Raw genomic sequence first — 18790 nt, forward strand, 5'->3', positions numbered from 1 at the left:
TTGGTGCATTTTCCCCTGCAGTCGATGTAGAACACACCAACTGCGAGGCTAATCCTTTCGAGTCTTGTATAGAGTTGGATCCAATATTCCTATGAGAATATAATATAGCGAATAAAGTAAATAATCTTGTTGAAAGCAAATAATAATGCTGACTTTTTTCTATAACACTATTATGAATAACGATTCTCTTAATTGTAAAAATATTACCATGCCACTTGATATAAGAAGCTGCTCAATTTTTCTTACGAGTCCTTGAAAGTTGTTTCTTCTGTGTAGTAAAAAGTCGGGACAGCATATTTTTCGAGTACGCCACGGTTCGATCACGTCATCGGAGTATCAGGAAACGAGTAAAATGGAAACTGGACAGAATAGTAGTTTTTTTTTTAATTGGGATTTTCGTATCGCTATCGGTGCGGAAGGACCAGCAACCAACGAAAGGAACGTTCTATTCTTGTTGAAAACGTACATCCGGGATATGAGCACGGAAGCGACATTTCCTTAATAGTAGCCGAACTTCCAAGAATAATTTGCCGCAGAATTATTTCATTCTTAGTTTTCCCTTCGCTAGTTGTTAACACAAATCACGTCCCGTATACGATGTCATTATGACTAATCATTTTAGAGCTGTGCCTAAAATATATCAGACGAAATATATCCACGATTTATTCGATACTCTTCTACGTTTATTTCATATTTTAATAAGTTTATTCATCAATATTCCATTCGTTTGGATTTTATCATTATTTTATATAAATATAATATGAACTTTTTCGTTGCTTTTGAGGTGTAAAAATTTGTCACACGAGTAGTGAATCACCCTGTATACTCTGTATATCGCGTACGCGCAGTTTCTCTTTTCTACTTTCATTGACGTGTATACATAATTCAAGTAATATTTATAGAAGATAGGACGACGGGATAAGACTACGGTGCATGTAACCATTTTCTCGTGAACTCGATTTTAAATTAGGTTTGTTGGGCTCGCTTTCTACGGGTTAATTGTATTCGAGTAAATAATTGCAATTTAACCACCGATGTGCATTTTTTTCGAGCAAACAATACAACCACATTTCAATCGGTACGTATCCGCTGCGAATACTCGAAGACTTAAGGTTTCATTAGACAGTTAAGGTATATTTCCATGCGTAAAATTTATGAAACGTACTACCGTACTATGATTCCTACAAATATCGATTTTATATTGGCTGTGGGAATAAGTTTTAAGGAATAAGTTTGCCATTTCCAAAAAAAAGACGATTAAAACTTATTCCCATAACCAGTAGTATAAACTTAATTTTCTTGGAACTCCAATTGATGCCATAATGACACGAATGACATAATATAATTAATTAAAAGCTGTTTAAAAATATCTATATCATACTAAGAATAAGGGAAAAAGAAACGTGGGAATGGAAGAGGCGAAAAAACACGATTGGTCGTGCACCCCATAATCCCATTGCGATGGTTTCAATCGTTATTGGTCGAAGTCCTCCAACTGATTCTCAATTTTATTCACGGTTGTAGATTCCCGTGTGACGATCCAGAATCACACACGTACGGGTACCCATAGGTGAAAATGCGCAGACACGTTGGTACACAGGCCACAAAAGAGAGAGAGATAGGGAGAGACTAACATCGATTGTCGGATGGGAAACACAACTGGGCAGAGAATCGTGGAACCATCAAACTGTACACGAGCCTTTTCAAGGGGGACTTTCCGCAATTGATCGTCTTGCGAATCTTCTTTTTGTAGGGTCTTCGGCCCCTACCGACCACGGTATCATATCTCTATGAAACTTTTATAAGGTATTAATAGACCACTGAGAATCGTACTATGCGTTTGTGACAGTCCTTGTGCCGTATCGCTTCTCACACTGTGATGGAAAGGGACGATGACTCAGAAGATGTCCATTTTTGATTTACCTGGACAAACACGGGGTGCTGGTGCAGTATCGTTATCTTGCAAATACAAGTTGAGATTGAAGAATCGAATGATTTACGTGAAATGAAATATCTCTTACAAAAGTCTACCCTTTCTAATCTCCATTGCTACGACTCGAAGACAGACACACGGTCTCGTTATTCTAGCCCACCGTTGCGTGTAATACCGAGGACGCCATTTAGATGTCTACCTTACCTCTCCTGGTTTTCGTTAAATAATTACGCTTGTTCCGCTATCTGCGAACGTGCGGGAAAACACCGAAAACACAAATTAAGGTGAATAGCGTGTAACACTTGCTTTCTCAACGTGTCACTCGAAATTATCGATTACTCGCCTCTGGGCAGAGGCAACGTTTGCTCGGCTAATTGTCAGTTTGCTTCTCTTAAAGTGCACTTGGACGGCAATTAAGTGGTACGCCAGCGGTAAGAGATGGCGGGGAATATGTGTGTACGATCCACGCGACCCAGAACAAGCCGCGCCTCGCTTTTCCGCTTGCGATTAGAATAGAATGTTAGACCAGCAAACACTTTGGACAAAGCGTCCGACGTAATTTTTCAAAGGGATATATATAAAATTTCGCCGAGCTCTCGGAAGGTTTCGCCCGGTTTCCTGGTGGTAATTATCGCCTTCTACTCGGCGTTTCAAGGGGAGGACGGCGAAGTAAAAGAACGTTCCCGGAGATTCAGAAAGCCGTATCGAAACGCGAGTCGCTCCAAATGATCGGTAACCGTAACTGTACAAATATCGCCGCGGGATCACCGGTTTTCCTTGCTCGTTCGAAATAATCGCTCGTTGCAAAAGTGGATACGGTTTTCTGCGCGGTACTTACTCGCGTTGCGTTTGTTACGAATCGTAATTTATTCCGATTACCGAGGGTGAACGGTCCGTTCGCTTTCTCTGGGAAGCAACAAACCGTAGAAAAAAAGAAAAAAGGCTATTATTTAAGATCGATGCCGTTACTCGTGCCTCGCATCCGTATTTAACAGTTTTAACCGTCGCGTGCATTACGTTCCGAATAACATTAATCTTCGACTCTGTTTGGTAATGCTTCAGCTTTCTGCATACTTCTTCGAACGCGAAATAAAGAATTGGAAATGTTTTCTCGAATAAAAAGATAAACGGGGCTAATGCGCTTGTGGCATTAACAAGAAATTAAAAGAGATAGCACGTATTAACGAAAGTGTATTCATAGTAACTTATTGTGCGGTGCCAGCCACGCTTAAAGGGATTACATTAGAACCTGCTGGTTTTAACTTACAATTTATGTAATTTCTAGTTCAGAATGTGTCATCATGCAATACATAGAACGATGCAACGCTCGGCGAGTACAGTGTACGTACATTGCGCTTCTATGTACTGCCAGCGGTGATATCATACACTCGTTGCTTCCGCATCCGCTGTTTGATAATTATTCCTCGACTATCCTCGACGCTAGTCACCACGACGACGTACGCACCATGACTGTGTATTACTCAGCCGTCAACTTTCTTGACGATACTTTACTTCATTTTTTTTTTTTTCGACGTAAATTTATTCCTCTTCGCAGTAATACTTATCGCTATTCGTAAAACCTGATATAATTTCAAGGATATGTAAGGCAACGTGCATGTATTAATGTCTTAATCATACTTTTATTTTCATCGAATGAATAGCAAAAAAAAAGAAAAATTGTTTGTCGAAGTCACAAAAAAAGAAACAATGAGTAAAAATTCAAAGTTATTAAGCTTTTTGTCGTTTACTAGGAATCGTAGCGCTTGCTTGTTCACAGAAATATATTGCACGAATGAATCATCTGCTGGGAATATCTTAATTGTTGCAAGCCATAAGTTGCTTGCTTGGAAAATTGTTATCTGTAAAATGTAGTCCTTCGAAGTAACTTATATAAGTTGGACTAATGCGCAGTGTAAAAGATATATCGATATTGTAAAAACTTGCATTTACCTCATTGCCAATACACGCTTATGCCATTATATTATCTATTCAAGACATTTTCGTAATAAATATACATAGAGCACAGATAATTTCCGTTAACGTCGACTACGAATGTATTATATTTACTTTTGTTCTTGCAATTACTTCTGTAACTACGGAAGCGTTTACCAATATGAAAAGAGAAAATAATGAAAAACTATGAATTTTTTTGTTTCAGGCCTCAATGGATTTGCCTCCGGACAAGGCAAAGCTTTTGAAGCAGTACAATAACGAGAAAAAATGGGACATCATATGCGATCAAGTAAGTGTATCACATCCACCAGCGATTTATAGCGACCCGTAACAATCCTCTCCTGAATTTTACACGACTTTAAATGTGACTTTTACGATGAGATTTCCTTCTATAATTGCCTCGATTTATTTCCAGCATAAAAATGCCGCTCGAGTGAATCTTTTATTAACGAATGAAACTACACGCTTCTAATCTACCTTTAATGGAAATTTTAAATGGCGTCTTAAGACGTAACATTCATACGAACGTAATTTGTAATAATTAGAATAAACTAATACGTGTCGAAGGAAAATTTAATTTTCCTTATAAATAGCAATAAAATTTCTCGAAGGATTATAATGGTAGAATTCGAAAAATTGAAATTACGTCTCGAATAGGATTATTTTTGACGTATTCTCACGAATTAAATATCATACCACGATCGTTAGAAATTATAAGAATGACGTAATCGGCCTCTAGCTTAACGGACTCGTTTAATTTAGAACTGGTCAGTGTGAATGCGGGTCCATGAACCTTCACTTCAGAACTCGTCCCACGATCTTTCTTCGACTTATTTATTTCGCTCGATTAATTATACCATTTATCGCATTCGCTATAGAAATCGTTAGTTGGCACAAATTAATTTACGATCGGTATATCTTTTAACGCTTGATTCAGATTTTACTTGAATATTTAATTTCGAATGATTTACTACGCTATATTTAGCGATAATAACAATGGTAAACTTGACGAATGTAAGTTTTTCTTCGTGAAAAGAATGAAAATGTTGTTTGAACAGCAGTTTTGAAATGGTTCTCTTTTTCGTTGGTACGGCGACGCGATATAATCAGTAATGAATTTATCGTTGCACGTATTACCGAAAGCGTATCGACGCTAAAAGATTGTGCGAAATACGAGGAAAAAGTGAGGCGTGTTTTATTCTATATATAGACTGCAGACGTTTAATGAGCGAATGCAGTATCGTCCGGCAGAGATGTACACGTACAGCCCGTCCGTTCGGTGTTGTACACGGCTGCGGGGATGTGCTTTAAGTGGGTTTAATCTCGAGTTCAATCGAGGACGAACAGAAGTGTCGTCAAACGAGACACCTCTTCTTGATCCACCAACAGCGTGGATTATGAGAGGCGCATTAAGCGTTCCGTAAACCTGGAACGCGTAAAACCATTAATCTTGTTTAACGGATTCGAATCGATTTAATCTGCGAACATTTAGTGAAAATAAATATTTCTCGTGAACATGTTAAGGACACGTGTTAAGGCCGTAGGTACATATATCGGTTTGGTTTGGTGTCCCGAAATCGTAAGAAAAGAAGCTACAAAGGGCTGCTGGTAAAGCGTTCGTGGGAGGGCAGGTTTTTTGAGGTTAGGTGAACTACTTGGCTCGTTAAACCGAGGAGAGCGAAGCAGTTAGGGTGGGACCCGTCTCGAGTGGAAATTACTCCCTTTTCTCATCGCGAGCTCCGTAGGAGCACCGTAGAAAGCATCAAATGGATTTGACGACCCGTCTGGATCGAAGGGAACAAAATGCACACGAGTCGAATGCCTTCAGAGCTGACACGGAGTGCTTTCTCGTCGACCGTCTCTACCACCCGTGAACCTGACGCGAAAATAAATACGCGAGTCCATATGTTTTCTTAGTTTAGCTTATCAATTAATTCAACTTACGCTCAATTTGAATTGTTATCTACCGTTGAAGAATAACGTTTCGTTGGTTGTAGCAGCGAAAGCGATAGAGTATATACGAGAGTAGATAAAAAATTGGAAACTTTTGCTCTGTCATTACTTCTTTTATTCTAAGATGAAACGAAATTAGTTAGTTTAGATGTTTAAGAGAGGTATTCAAGGAGCGCAATATCGTTTCAAGTGTCTCTCTCACGTTTGATTTTGTTACCACTTGTAAACTGACAAGTTAAAAAAAAAAAAAAACTCGAGAACTTAATCCCTTAAGAAGCTTATACAACACTTTTCGAAGTGTACGACTTAAAAGAGCCTCCTCGATTCGTCACGGTTTCTTGGATTTTCTAGTTGCGAGACACATGTTACGAGTGTCAAGTTTGCGTTTTTTCTGTATTGAAATATCGCTCGTGAAGAATCTGTTGAGAAAATGAGGGAACCGATAATGCCTTCCGATAAGAGCCTACTCGCGTCTATAAAAGCTCTGCAAGAACCCTTCAAAAGAACTGTCGTTAACGATTACCGATAAACTATCGATAATTCACTGATAATTACCGATATATCGATTGTGCTGTCAAGATGCCGCTAAGACGAATAGAACTGACTAAAGTGGAAAGAGTAAACTTGAATAGATCGCATTGAAATAAATTTTACGCAAAGAAACGGGAAATGAATTTAGTAAAAAATCGCTTAAAGCGAGTAAATAAACCGGCGTGGTCAGAAGGTGTTCGCGATGCCGTTGCATAGAATCTGTTGGTGAAACAAGATATTCTTCGCGCGACAGGGTTTGCCTCCCTGTTCGGGGTCATCGATGGCCCGTCTCAATTTTTTAACGGGGCCTGTTGTAGGGCATGTGGGTAACACGACACGGATGTAATGCAAGCCGTGCTATTATACGATACAAGAAAGCGGGCTGCAAAAAAGTGTACGTACAGCATCCCTCACTCATCGGCGTGGATGGACATGCATGCGCGTCCGTTCTTGCCTCGATGCAGACGCTTTGCGCAGCCTGCAAGTTTAACCCGCTATATAATCTCCATAAACTGATATTTTAGATATTTTAGACAGATTATAATGACTTAACAAATCTCTGATCACATCTACAATATTTCTCTAACGAAACGAACGGAACTCTATCTAATTTTGTGCCGTCATGTTTTACAGTTGAATTTAAAATACTTTAAAAGGTCCTTTCAGAGAGCGGCATGGAAGTGTAAACGCGAGATGAAAGTGTATTCGAAGAACGAACGCAGATGCGTGGAATTAGCGAAATTAGTGTCGGAGAGAAGCCTCGCCCATTTACGCTCTCGACGAGTGTAGAATTGCACGCACCCTAATTCGCTAAATCCTGGGAAGGCTACCCTCCCTTCAAAGGGTTCGGGCTTTTTCCCTGAAATCCTTCAGCCAAGCCCCGCTTGATCTTTACCGCAACGTTCCTGTTAATGGAATTCATCTTTTTAAGTTTCATCTACGTCACTTGAATAATATGCTCGATATTGATATTTTCAGGAGAGAGTACAAGCTAAAGATCCGCCGTCCCATTATTTAGCAAAGTTACGAACCTACTTGGATCCGAAAGCTTCGCGAAGCCATCGAGTATGTTGCATTTCATTTCTCCTTCGTTTTATCTATTTCTTTATCTATTCTTACATCGTTTACGTATTCGTATTTTCGTCCACTTTATGTTGCAACGCGAATTCGAATACAGTAGCGTCACAGAACATACATTGTGTACATTTTTTAAATTGAAATTAAATAGAACTTGGTAACTTTTGAGTTACATCGATACTATCATTACCTACGTGGTAGGGTGAAATTTATATAATGTTTAGTTCTTGAGCTACAAAAATCTCGTTTATTTTTCGTTCGTTTTCCGCGTCTAAGAAACCTTGAACGGATACTAATGATTATACAGACGTATCGTTTTCTCACGTTTTTCCAGAAAAGGAAAATGGTTGGAGAATCGACGTCGACCCAAGTATTACGGGACTTGGAGATCTCCCTACGCACAAATCATATAGAGTAAGCAATTTCGTACTTAATTCGACGTGAGACTGTTTCTTCTAATCTGATTCGATCGGTTCAGATGGGTAAGGGAGTTCCTAGACGAGGAGAACCAAGGCTTGGACGCCCTCATAGACTACCTCAGCTTCAGGTTACTCATGATGAGGCACGAGCAACGTCTCATGGAGTCCCACGCAAGTTCTGAGGAGAAATTACAAATCGGTAAGAGTCAACGCAGGTATCCACATTCTAAAGAGATTTTCCTAAAAATAAAGAAAATTATATGAATTAAAACGAATGAGATACGTAATTATTTTCCAGTTACTTCTGGCGATACCTCGCCCCTAAATAACGGCTGTCTAAGGCCGCCTCTGCACGAGCTCAAGGATAGCCCCGGCGTTAAAAGGAGATCCCGACACGTGGCGCGTCTGAATATGGGCGAAGCGAAGGATGACATTCACGTTTGCATATTGTGCATGCGTGCCATCATGAATAATAAGGTAAAAAACTGCGTATGTCAGAATTGTTACAAGGACTGAGTTCGAAAAATTATAAAACGTTCCTTTATTCCCATCTGCGGTTCCTCTTCTTGATAAAGAAGCATATTAGTTGCACGTGTTTGCGCGTTTTACTAAATTTGACAGTGTTTGTATAAATATTTTCCAGTACGGCTTCAACATGGTAATTCAGCATCGTGAAGCGATCAACTGTATCGCGCTCAGCTTGATGCACAAGAGCTTAAGGTAAAAATATTCTTATGTCTTTTTTCTATTTCCCCTGCGAATGTAATATCGTAATATTTGTTTGAATTCTGCGTTCAGAACGAAAGCTCTGGTGCTGGAGCTTCTCGCTGCGATCTGTCTGGTAAAGGGTGGCCACGAGATTATTCTGTCCGCATTCGATAACTTCAAGGAAGTCTGCTCGGAGAGACGAAGATTCACGACGCTTATGGCATATTTCACCCAATACGATAGCTTTCATATAGAGTTCATGGTTGCCTGTATGCAATTCGTGAATATCGTCGTTCATTCGGTAGAGGATATGAATTTCAGGGTCCACCTGCAATATGAGTTCACTAAGCTCGGTTTGGACGAATATCTCGAGAAACTCAGGCACACTGAGAGCGAGGATTTGCAGGTTAATAGAAATTCTTTCCTTTAGAAGAAGCTTGACACTTTTTTATTAAGTCGGTTTTTTAATAAAAAATAAATTCTCGTCTGAACATAAATCAACGTACTGTTCCAGGTTCAAATCTCTGCGTATCTAGATAACGTATTCGATGTAGCTGCCTTAATGGAGGACAGCGAAACTAAGACTGCTGCGTTAGAAAAAGTAGCCGAATTAGAAGACGAACTTGGTCACGTAAGTAGGCCGCGTAAATGAAATTTCTGAATTTGAGCTATATTCAGTTCGATACGATATAATTTAATCAACATTTTATATGTAAAAAAACAGGCGCATGACAGGATGGCAGAATTGGAAAGAGAATCACTCGCTAAATTGGCGGAGCTAGAGACTGAATTAGGTGCACTGAAAGTGGAATACGCCGACGCTGTGGAAGCTCGTCGATTGGCCGAAGAGGAACTCACAGCATTAAAGAGGCAAAAGCAAGACTCTGCCCGAAGACAAAGCGTTTTAGAAAACAAAATCATCGAATTGGAAACTCTTACCGGCACTCTCACGAAGGGTTCTTCGAGTACGTTAAACATTTTTTTACATTTCTTACGTGTGGTACAAAGGAGCTGAAAGGAAAGAGTTATCTCTTGTTTTCGTTAGAATTTTTACTACCGAATATACTTCCATACAAATCTATTAAACAGTATACGCATGTGTAAAAAAAAGTTGGAATAATAATTGTACGGTGGCATCCTCGACGTCTTTATAATCTTTAATCTTTTTAGCGGTGGGTAATTTCGAGAAATAAACGCATCTGCTGGTTTATTTTACGTATGACGTGTACATGTGTTTCTCGATGTAGCCATGTGCCGCTTAAGGACAGAGATATTTCTGAGAAGCCGGTCGTTAAGCGCACATCGTTACTGCCGGCTTTATAAACATTCTATATCTATCTACTCTTAGCTTACACGGTAACTGCTTTATAAACGACAGCTGCAAACTAAGTTAATTACTGATTTAGTAAATCCAACTTATTAAAATTACAAGGAGAATCATCGAATCAAAATATAATACGAAACACGTTTACTTGTTTCAACAGCCAGTCTCCGGAATGGATGCGCAACGAATCCTGTCAATAATTTGGATAATGATACGTCCTCTACGCATACTTCGACTCCGTCTCCGACGATGGAAGAACATCGACCGTCCGCCCCTGCACCACCTCCGCCGCCACCGCCACCATGCCCACCGCCACCCCCTATGGCTCCTCTTTCTCCCGGAGATCAAAAACTACCACCACCTGCGCCTATACCTCCGCCACCTGCTGGTATGATGCAAGCTCCAGATGGAGCAATGACTATTAAACGAAAGGTGTGTTTCCTTTACTTTAGAAATATTTTAATACTCAACCGTCGCACCACTTTCTTAAATCTTATCGAATAAGACTTTTTAAAGTCCTCTCCTACGCTCATTTCGTTCTGTCGTTAACATTTATTAGCATTCGGATGTTTCATCCTAGTATGGCAGTTTTTCTGTACATAGAGGATGTTTGATGGTTAACACTTTGAGTCTGGGTGACGCATAGGTTTCCATAGATGGACGAGCGTTTCATTCACTAAAGCAGTAACTTATAAACACTAGGAAATCTTTTTCTTTAATTATTATTCCTGGATCGCAGGTCCAAACGAAGTACAAACTTCCCACGCTTAACTGGATTGCCCTGAAACCTAATCAAGTACGAGGCACTATTTTTAACGAACTGGACGATGACCGATTGCACAATTATATAGACTTTTCCGATTTCGAAGAACGGTTTAAGATCGGAATGGGAAGTCACGTTGCTAACGGCAACAACGAAATCGACGGCCTGCAAAGCTTTCCAAGTAAAAGATTCAAGAAGGCAGAAAATGTATCACTCTTGGAACACACGAGGTTACGAAATATCGGTATGAAGAATAAAATATTCTATTTCAATTGCTCGACACTACTCTTAAAATATAATGCTCACATTTGTTCTCGTTACTCGTGTCTATAGCTATATCGCGAAGAAAGATGGAGATGCCGGTAGAGAAAGTAATTATGGCAGTAAATGCTCTTGATTTGAAAATACTCTCGCTGGAAAATGTGGAGTTGCTGCAGCGTATGGTGCCTACGGATCAAGAAGTATGATCGTTTCCCAATTACCTTTATACAAGTCCATGTTACAATTATGCCACTAACGATATACGAATTAATTTTTCAGATTAAAGCGTACAGAGAATACATCATAGAAAAGAAGAACGTAAATCTTTTAACGGAGGAGGACAAATTTTTGATGCAACTCGGTAAAGTGGAGAGGATATCGACGAAGCTGTCCATTATGAACTATATCGGAAACTTTTTCGACAATTTACATCTCATTACTCCGCAAATACACGCTGTGATATCTGCATCGAGTTCGGTTAAAAGTTCGAAGAAGCTAAGAGCAGTATTAGAAATAATCCTCGCCTTCGGGAATTACTTAAACAGTAGTAAACGAGGGCCGGCCTACGGGTTCAAGCTTCAGAGCTTAGACACATTGCTCGATACGAAGTCAACGGATAAGAGAATGTGCCTTTTACACTACATCGTAGCGACGATACGAGTCAAGTTTCCGGAATTGATTAATTTCGAATCGGAACTTATGTACATCGATAAAGCCGCGACCGGTTAGTATACGTTCATACTTAAATTTTTTTTTTTTTTTTTTTTTTTTTTTTACTTTAAATTACACATTAACGGAACACAGCAGAAAGAAAGAAATTAATCGTTTCGTTCGCCTCTTCTAGTCTCGTTGGAAAATATAACTACCGACGTTCACGAGTTAGAGAAAGGTATGGACCTCGTAAGGAAAGAATTCGAACTTCGTGGCAAAGAGAAACACAACACCGTACTGCGAGATTTCTTAAATAATTCCGAGGAGAAGTTGCGCCGTTTAAAATCGGACGCACGCACCGCCGGTGAAGCATTCAGAGAATGCATTGAATTTTTCGGTGAAAGTCCCAGACAGGCTGATGCTAATACATTCTTTTCCCTTCTGGTCAGATTCGCAAGAGCATTTAAGGTATCGTTCTACGTTTACGTCGTATATATAGACATTCGTTGCTGCATTGATTTCGATCAACCTTGCGACTTGTAATGATGTCACTTAACACTGGACGGCCGGCAGATCTACGTTTGTATTAATGTCACAAAATTGACCGTAATTAATGCAACAATCTGTGTCAATAAACGGAAATGTCGATTGTAGCCTCACTGACACAAACGCGCGACGCAGCTATTTAATAAGAAACGATGACACTAAATACAGCCACTTACCATCGGATGACCCCGCTACGTGACTATGCGCGTGTATGTCAGTAACGATAGAAATTCGACTTGCCATTTGTACATGTACAACTAACAAACCATTGTTTATTCTCCATTGAAAGAGTCGTGAAAGGTAAAAGAGGAACGTTTAACTAAATACTAAAAAGCAAAGTACTTTTACAGGCTGCGGATCAAGAAAATGAACAGCGTCGTAGATTAGAAGCCGCTGCTGCGGAAGCATTGAACGCCTCAGAAGATGTCATTAAACGAAATAAATTAAATCAAAAGAAACAACAGGTACGCCGTTTCACTCTTCGCTTTAATTACATTATTATTCATTTTTGATAAATTGAAGGTTCTGTTATTTAGTTTCATTCTAGTGATCGTACGTTGCACGTTATGCATTCAATAGCTTGTACGTAAAGTTCATTTTCTCATTAACGAATACTGTGGAAAATTAAAAGTACTGTAGCGTAGTTATATGTACTTAAATACGAATGCTCTATATTTTCTTCGTTAAGCTTGTTAGAATTCTAACTCACTTAATTACATTTTAATCCGTAGGTTTGTGTAAATGGGAACTGTTACGTTCCATTTTGTATGATTAGGTATCATGTGTATTAAGACGCGTTGGATTAAACTAATTCGTTCGCGATGGGTTGCGAATTAATTGTAAACAATTTTGAAGGCGTTGGTACTAATTACCGTAGATACTGTTCCTCTTACTTTTGTTGCTTTCTCTGGCAACAAGATAATTATTTTGCTGCTTTATTATTATTAACTGATTTTCTTTTAGCATCGGTGTGTAAAGATATTTCTTCTGTATAATTTGTTAAAATATGGGAAACGCAATATTAAGTTATTTATGTTCTTTCAATTAGGTATAATATCTTTTTTTATTATTTATAATTTTAATCAAGTGCATTTTCTCTCTCTCTCTCTCTCTCTCTCTCTCTCTCTCTCTCTCTCTCTCTCTCTCAACATCAATGCTGCAAGATCTATATTTGTTATTATTATTATTATTATTATTATTATTATTATTATTATTATTATTATTATTATTATTATTATTATTATTATTAACTTAGCTAAAAGTTTGTATATTTGACGTAAACTCGAGGTTTTGTATGATTTTTGTGATGTGATTGTGCTTCTCAAACACGCTTACTTATCCTTCATTATTATTATTGTTAACACTCACGCATGGCTGACCGTTTACGTTAAAAAGCTTACATATAATCACATTTAAAACATTCTAAATTCTTTTGCTATTCCAATTTGGGCATAAATCATCTCATCATTGAATAACACAGTTTTACGGCGATTCATCTTGTTGTTATGAATTTTTCTATAAAATCGTCGGTGTCGAAGAGAAAATACAAAAAATTAGAAAGCATTATTACTTAGCTTTAGTGATTGTGAGTATCAGTAAATAAAGGGGTCATTGTTCTTTCAGACATTACAATGCAAAATTGTGAAGTGCAGTGCTCGTGCAAAAATGAGTTCTTTCAAGACATTTCGTTTCGCTGCATGATGTGAGATAGCATGATATTTTTCAGGGATTATCACATGATTCTAATAATTTTGATTATTTCGAGAGTGCTCTTTTAGCATTTTCTTTTTGTCTTTTTTTGTTTACTTTCCGTTTTTGACGAACAGACGTGATGTCTATCAAGGTATCTCACGAACGTCTATTTTTCTTATTTGTTACATATTTATTTGGATTTAAAGTCACCGAAATTTTGCTGTAACACGAACAAGAGTCTGTTACATCGACATCTTAATGAACTGGAGCTCAGAACGTAACAATATAGAAACAATTCACAAACATGTAAGTCTGTCCTTACTCACTTCCTCCTAATGACATAATTTTAATGATCGCATTCGCACATACACTACGCTTAGACAACACACATGTAGGTTCAGCTTTTATTATTGTACGAGACGTACGTTTTCGAATAATCTGAACCACGTTCGAAAACAGTTCCCCTCTTTATCTTATTTAATATCTATCAAATATTTTCTTTTCAAATGCAATTCTCTAATGTTTGATTTCCTTCTTATTTTAAAATAGTAGAAGACTTTATACTAGATTATATTAGATTAAATTTTCCATCAGCTGTTGTTAAATATCTAACTAACTACTAGTATTTGTCTTCTTCTTCTTCTTCTTCTAAGGATATACTTAATTATTTTTATTATTAAGATGTAAGTACACATGTAATAACGTAGCTAAGATTTTCATCTTTATTTATTCTTCATTAGGTTTCTGGGAAACTGTTTTCTGAACCCAGTGGTATGGACCTATATTCACTCGATTCACGTCATTAACAAAAGAGAAAGTTTCAAAAATGCATTAGCATGTGTTCTAGCTTGCATTGATGTTGCCTGAGAGAAGTCCTCTATTATCACTTTCCTATGCTACTGCCAGGAATCTCATAGATTAGACGCGTACAAATTAACATTATAGTGGTTGAACAGGGTATTGAATTAGATTTACCTACAATTTCTATTAATTTGGAGGAATTCGAATATCTACTTAGAAATAGAACTGTAATTGTAGGATGAGTATTAATTATAAGTTTATTTCAGCGATATACGTAGAGCTCTTATAGCAGTGATAGTTATTTTTCTTAACTCTATGCACTCTTTCAATTCAGTTATAGACAAGAAATTTATTGGCGCAATTAAATTGATCTTTCTAAAAATCAATTCAAAATCGGCATCACTACACGTTAATGTAATGTACATTGTGCGCGACAAGGATGAATTTTAAATGACAAATGTATTCTTGTAATATCTACCAGATGTACAATATTTAATTGCACATAATTGGAAAGGAAGAGAAATACCTAACAAGATGAGGATAAATGATATAATTAATATATATATTTGAATAATTCATCCTTGCTATTTAATTAATCTCAGGGTACACTGTAATAAAATTATATACAGCGCACACTGAGTCAAATCAGTAGTATTAGTAATCTTCTAGTATTATCACACTGTCGAAAGTAAAAACAAATATAGAAAGCATAAGCTATACCACAAATTGGTCTTTGTTCAGGAATATTATTTGAAGTGGAACAAAATTTCCTGATCAAAATGACCCAGCGTGTGCTCTCAGAAGCTTGAACAAGCTAATCCTTCATTAGCGAAAATATTTTGATGAACCGATTATTAACAAATGAATAATTTTACACAGGACGCTGTGATAAATGAGTTGAAAAATAAAACAAGGCTGGTTCAGGAGAAGAAGTTATTGCAACAGGATGAGGTTTACAATGGCGCTCTCGAGGACATACTTCTTGGGCTTAGGTCAGAACCGTACCGACGAGCTGACGCTGTTAGACGTAGTCAACGCAGACGTATCGATAATCACAGACTCTCTCGCACTGCCGAAGAACTAGAACTCTAAGTTTGTATTCCACTTTGTCAGTATGTTTTTTTCATTATAGGTAAAGCAATCTCTTTCTTTAAAGGGTAAATTTTCTACTGCATTTCTCCGAAACGTTAATTCGTTAACATGTTTTCACGCAAAACTGTTTCGCAAAAGGGTATTCTTCTCCATGGCTATTTTTTAACAGAAATACTTGTAATTTTCTGTTAAAAAATAGAGCACATCGTGAAAGGAGAATGGTAAAGAAAAAATGGCTATTTTTGATCGTTCCCCTTTGAGGAAGAAAACTATTTGATACAATTGATATTCGAAAGTTGACGCAATTATAAAAATTCCATGTGATAAACTGCTTGTAAACTACCGAGCGTGAAAGTTGTACACTACAACGTTGTTGTACCAAAATTTATAAATGATAAACGTAGTATGTGGTAGTGTGTTGTAGATACAATGATTTGAAGCAAATATTTGCGTTTGATACTGAACTATTACGTACATAAGTCACTTCTACGGTGCTAATTCATCGAGAGCCAAACCAAAATTATATTTAAAATGTGTATCGTTTCACTGACACTTTTTTTTCAAACGAACAGTTACAACGCGCCTACGTTCTTCTGTTCGTTGCCAAAATACGTATCTTTTGCTATTGTACAAATCTAGAAAGCATTAGTCATGAAATGAGTTCACAAAGTATCATAGTAAATATTAAATCTAGGAGTGCACACTTAGAAAAAGTTACGTGATTATTTTTGCATTGTTTTTTTTTTTATTATTACTATCTTTAAATAATTAAACGCAGAAATTGTTTCCATTTAATTATTGTTGATTGTTATATGCGTTTGAGATATTTATAATGATTCCAGTTTAATTGATATCTGTTAAGCATTTATTTGAGAGGTGGAGAAAGAAAGAGAAAGAGAGAGAGGGAGAGAGAGAAAAGAGAGTTTTTAAGAAAACAAGAGGACAAAAAAGTAATAGACTCGATAGTGGTCACGATGACGATGAATACACAAAGCACACTTATTTGCAAAAAAAAAGAAAAAAAGGAAGAAAGAAAGAAAGAAAAAGAGAATGCAATTACATCCTTGAATATTTCTAAGACTTTTGGCAAGCTATAGTTTCTAATTAAGTCGTAACATTCCATGGATACGAGAATCCAACATACGTTAATACAATTTCCAAACGACAACGCATCTATTTTGCTATAGCTACAAGCATACGTACATTTATTAATAGAAAAAGTTGCGGAATGGATATATCGCAACCTATTTTTCTCCGGAAATTTGAAAGTCAATTCATTAATCGTAAAAGGTATAATTAGCTAACAAATGCGCGCGCAATGACAATTTTGTATTCAACGCAAACTTTCTTAAAGAATGTTTACTATTTTGTTACGCGTAAATATGTAAAAGTAACATAATATCTGTTACATTCCGTCAGAATCTCAATGCGCTCAATATTACAGACAAATACATACAGTTAGAGTAGCACAGTCGTTTCTACTATAACGCATACAATATAATACGATGCAATATCTACATTTCATACAGGAGAAAAAAAGAAATAGGATAGAGTAGAAATACCAATGTAACATACGACATTTGTTCGGGATATGCGACAAAATAAGGAACACCGGTAACAGCAAGAAATATAATCCAAATTGTAACACCAACGATCGCATTCGACGTTTAATTGAAAATTAACAAAAATACCTAAATACAGTCAAGTTTATTTATTAGATATTACAGATTATTAAATATTATGCATTTATTAATTTGAATACTAAAGAAATGCGAAATTATTACAAGAGAATTTTTAAAGCTACTTCATTATCCAAGTAATGCTCTAAATCCATAAATGCATTAGATTGTCCAGAAAATACGTGCCAATTAAATCAATAAGTTCAAGTATTTCCAACAGATATCAGATAGGTTTTTGTCTATATTTGAAGTAGTATAAAGTTTAAAAAATTAACAAATTATATTGAACTCATTTGTGAAACGATTTTAACTTATTTTTATGTATTCAGAAATTACCTATAAATAATGAACGCAAGTTTTCTGGGCAAACCAATAGTTTCCAATTACATCAAATTAAAAAAAAAAATAAATAAAAGTTGAAGCAATAGGAACACGATTCTTGAATCTATTGAGCTCTTGGTCGCACATAAATCGCATAACGAAACCGTGCATTATAGTCGTCGAGCTGCACTGTCCATTACCATTTAATATAAAAAATAAAACGGACTAATCATGCGATTCATCTTTAAAGCCAATTTTGATACGCTATATATTTAGTCACAGTTTTGGTACGATTTGTACGTGTAAATTTTCTACATGCCTCTCCTCGCGTGATTACATATCTAAAGTTTCTTGAAAAATAATATAAAATATATTTTCACTTTTGTACGTTTTTGATATTATATATTATTGATGAAAGAAAGGAAATGTAAATACAACTGTAATATATAAAAAAAGAAACACGCCAATATAGTTATAAAAAAATGTAATTATTAATTGTAGATGAATTGCCAATGTGATGTTTAGATAAGTATAACATTTACGTATTATAAATTACGTAAACATTATTTGCTGCTCCGAATGACGAGAAAAAATTGCAAACGAATTGCGGTAAAAGAACGTATCTTACGTAGTTTTCTTTTCTTTTTTGCAAAAGTGTAAATACTGTGCGTTTTATTACATTAGTTACGCGAAATAAGCATGTGCTTTACTTTGTATAAAATTTATTACAAATAAATATGATACATACCAATGTACTGTATAAATAGATATATATAAACATATATATGTGCAAGCATAGACATATTTTTTTCGTATTTGTGTGCCATTCTGTTTAATTAATACTATATAGAATTTTATTTTTAATAAATATTACGTTTCTTCCCTTAAAACATTCTGGAATAATTTAAACAATTACGAAAGGAATATAATTCGCTGTGAAACGTATTATTGAGTAGGGTGAACATTTTCTGAAGTTTTATTTATTATGTGAATAAACTACATTATTACAATATTTTATGTAAAATATGTTTATATACAAATATACAATGTACAAAAGGCACAATATATCTACATTCTTTAGATCAT

At 36.5% G+C, this 18790-nt stretch overlaps 1 protein-coding gene across 3 annotated transcripts in view; it reads left to right on the top strand.

The window, feature by feature from the left end:
• Window positions 1-17200, top strand: part of Frl (formin-like protein) — a 28280-nt gene extending 11080 nt beyond the window's left edge. The window contains exons 1-17 of one of the 3 annotated variants that reach the window (XM_076899759.1): window positions 1515-1806; window positions 4092-4175; window positions 7349-7435; window positions 7755-7861; window positions 7926-8065; window positions 8165-8343; window positions 8510-8586; window positions 8665-8980; window positions 9089-9205; window positions 9299-9539; window positions 10059-10330; window positions 10638-10905; window positions 10995-11122; window positions 11202-11646; window positions 11767-12041; window positions 12470-12583; window positions 15492-17200. In XM_076899759.1, the coding sequence (XP_076755874.1) occupies window positions 4098-4175; window positions 7349-7435; window positions 7755-7861; window positions 7926-8065; window positions 8165-8343; window positions 8510-8586; window positions 8665-8980; window positions 9089-9205; window positions 9299-9539; window positions 10059-10330; window positions 10638-10905; window positions 10995-11122; window positions 11202-11646; window positions 11767-12041; window positions 12470-12583; window positions 15492-15704 (3057 nt within the window). In that variant the 5' untranslated portion in view covers window positions 1515-1806; window positions 4092-4097 and the 3' untranslated portion in view covers window positions 15705-17200. Of the gene's footprint in view, window positions 1-1514; window positions 1807-4091; window positions 4176-7348; window positions 7436-7754; window positions 7862-7925; window positions 8066-8164; window positions 8344-8509; window positions 8587-8664; window positions 8981-9088; window positions 9206-9298; window positions 9540-10058; window positions 10331-10637; window positions 10906-10994; window positions 11123-11201; window positions 11647-11766; window positions 12042-12469; window positions 12584-15491 lie in introns of those variants that run through there. The other 2 variants (XM_076899757.1, XM_076899758.1) reach the window with 2 other exon arrangements.
• Window positions 17201-18790: the final 1590 nt, after the last annotated feature.

Source organism: Xylocopa sonorina, chromosome 8, assembly GCF_050948175.1.
Source record: "Xylocopa sonorina isolate GNS202 chromosome 8, iyXylSono1_principal, whole genome shotgun sequence".
NCBI classification, from domain to species: Eukaryota; Metazoa; Arthropoda; class Insecta; order Hymenoptera; family Apidae; genus Xylocopa; species Xylocopa sonorina.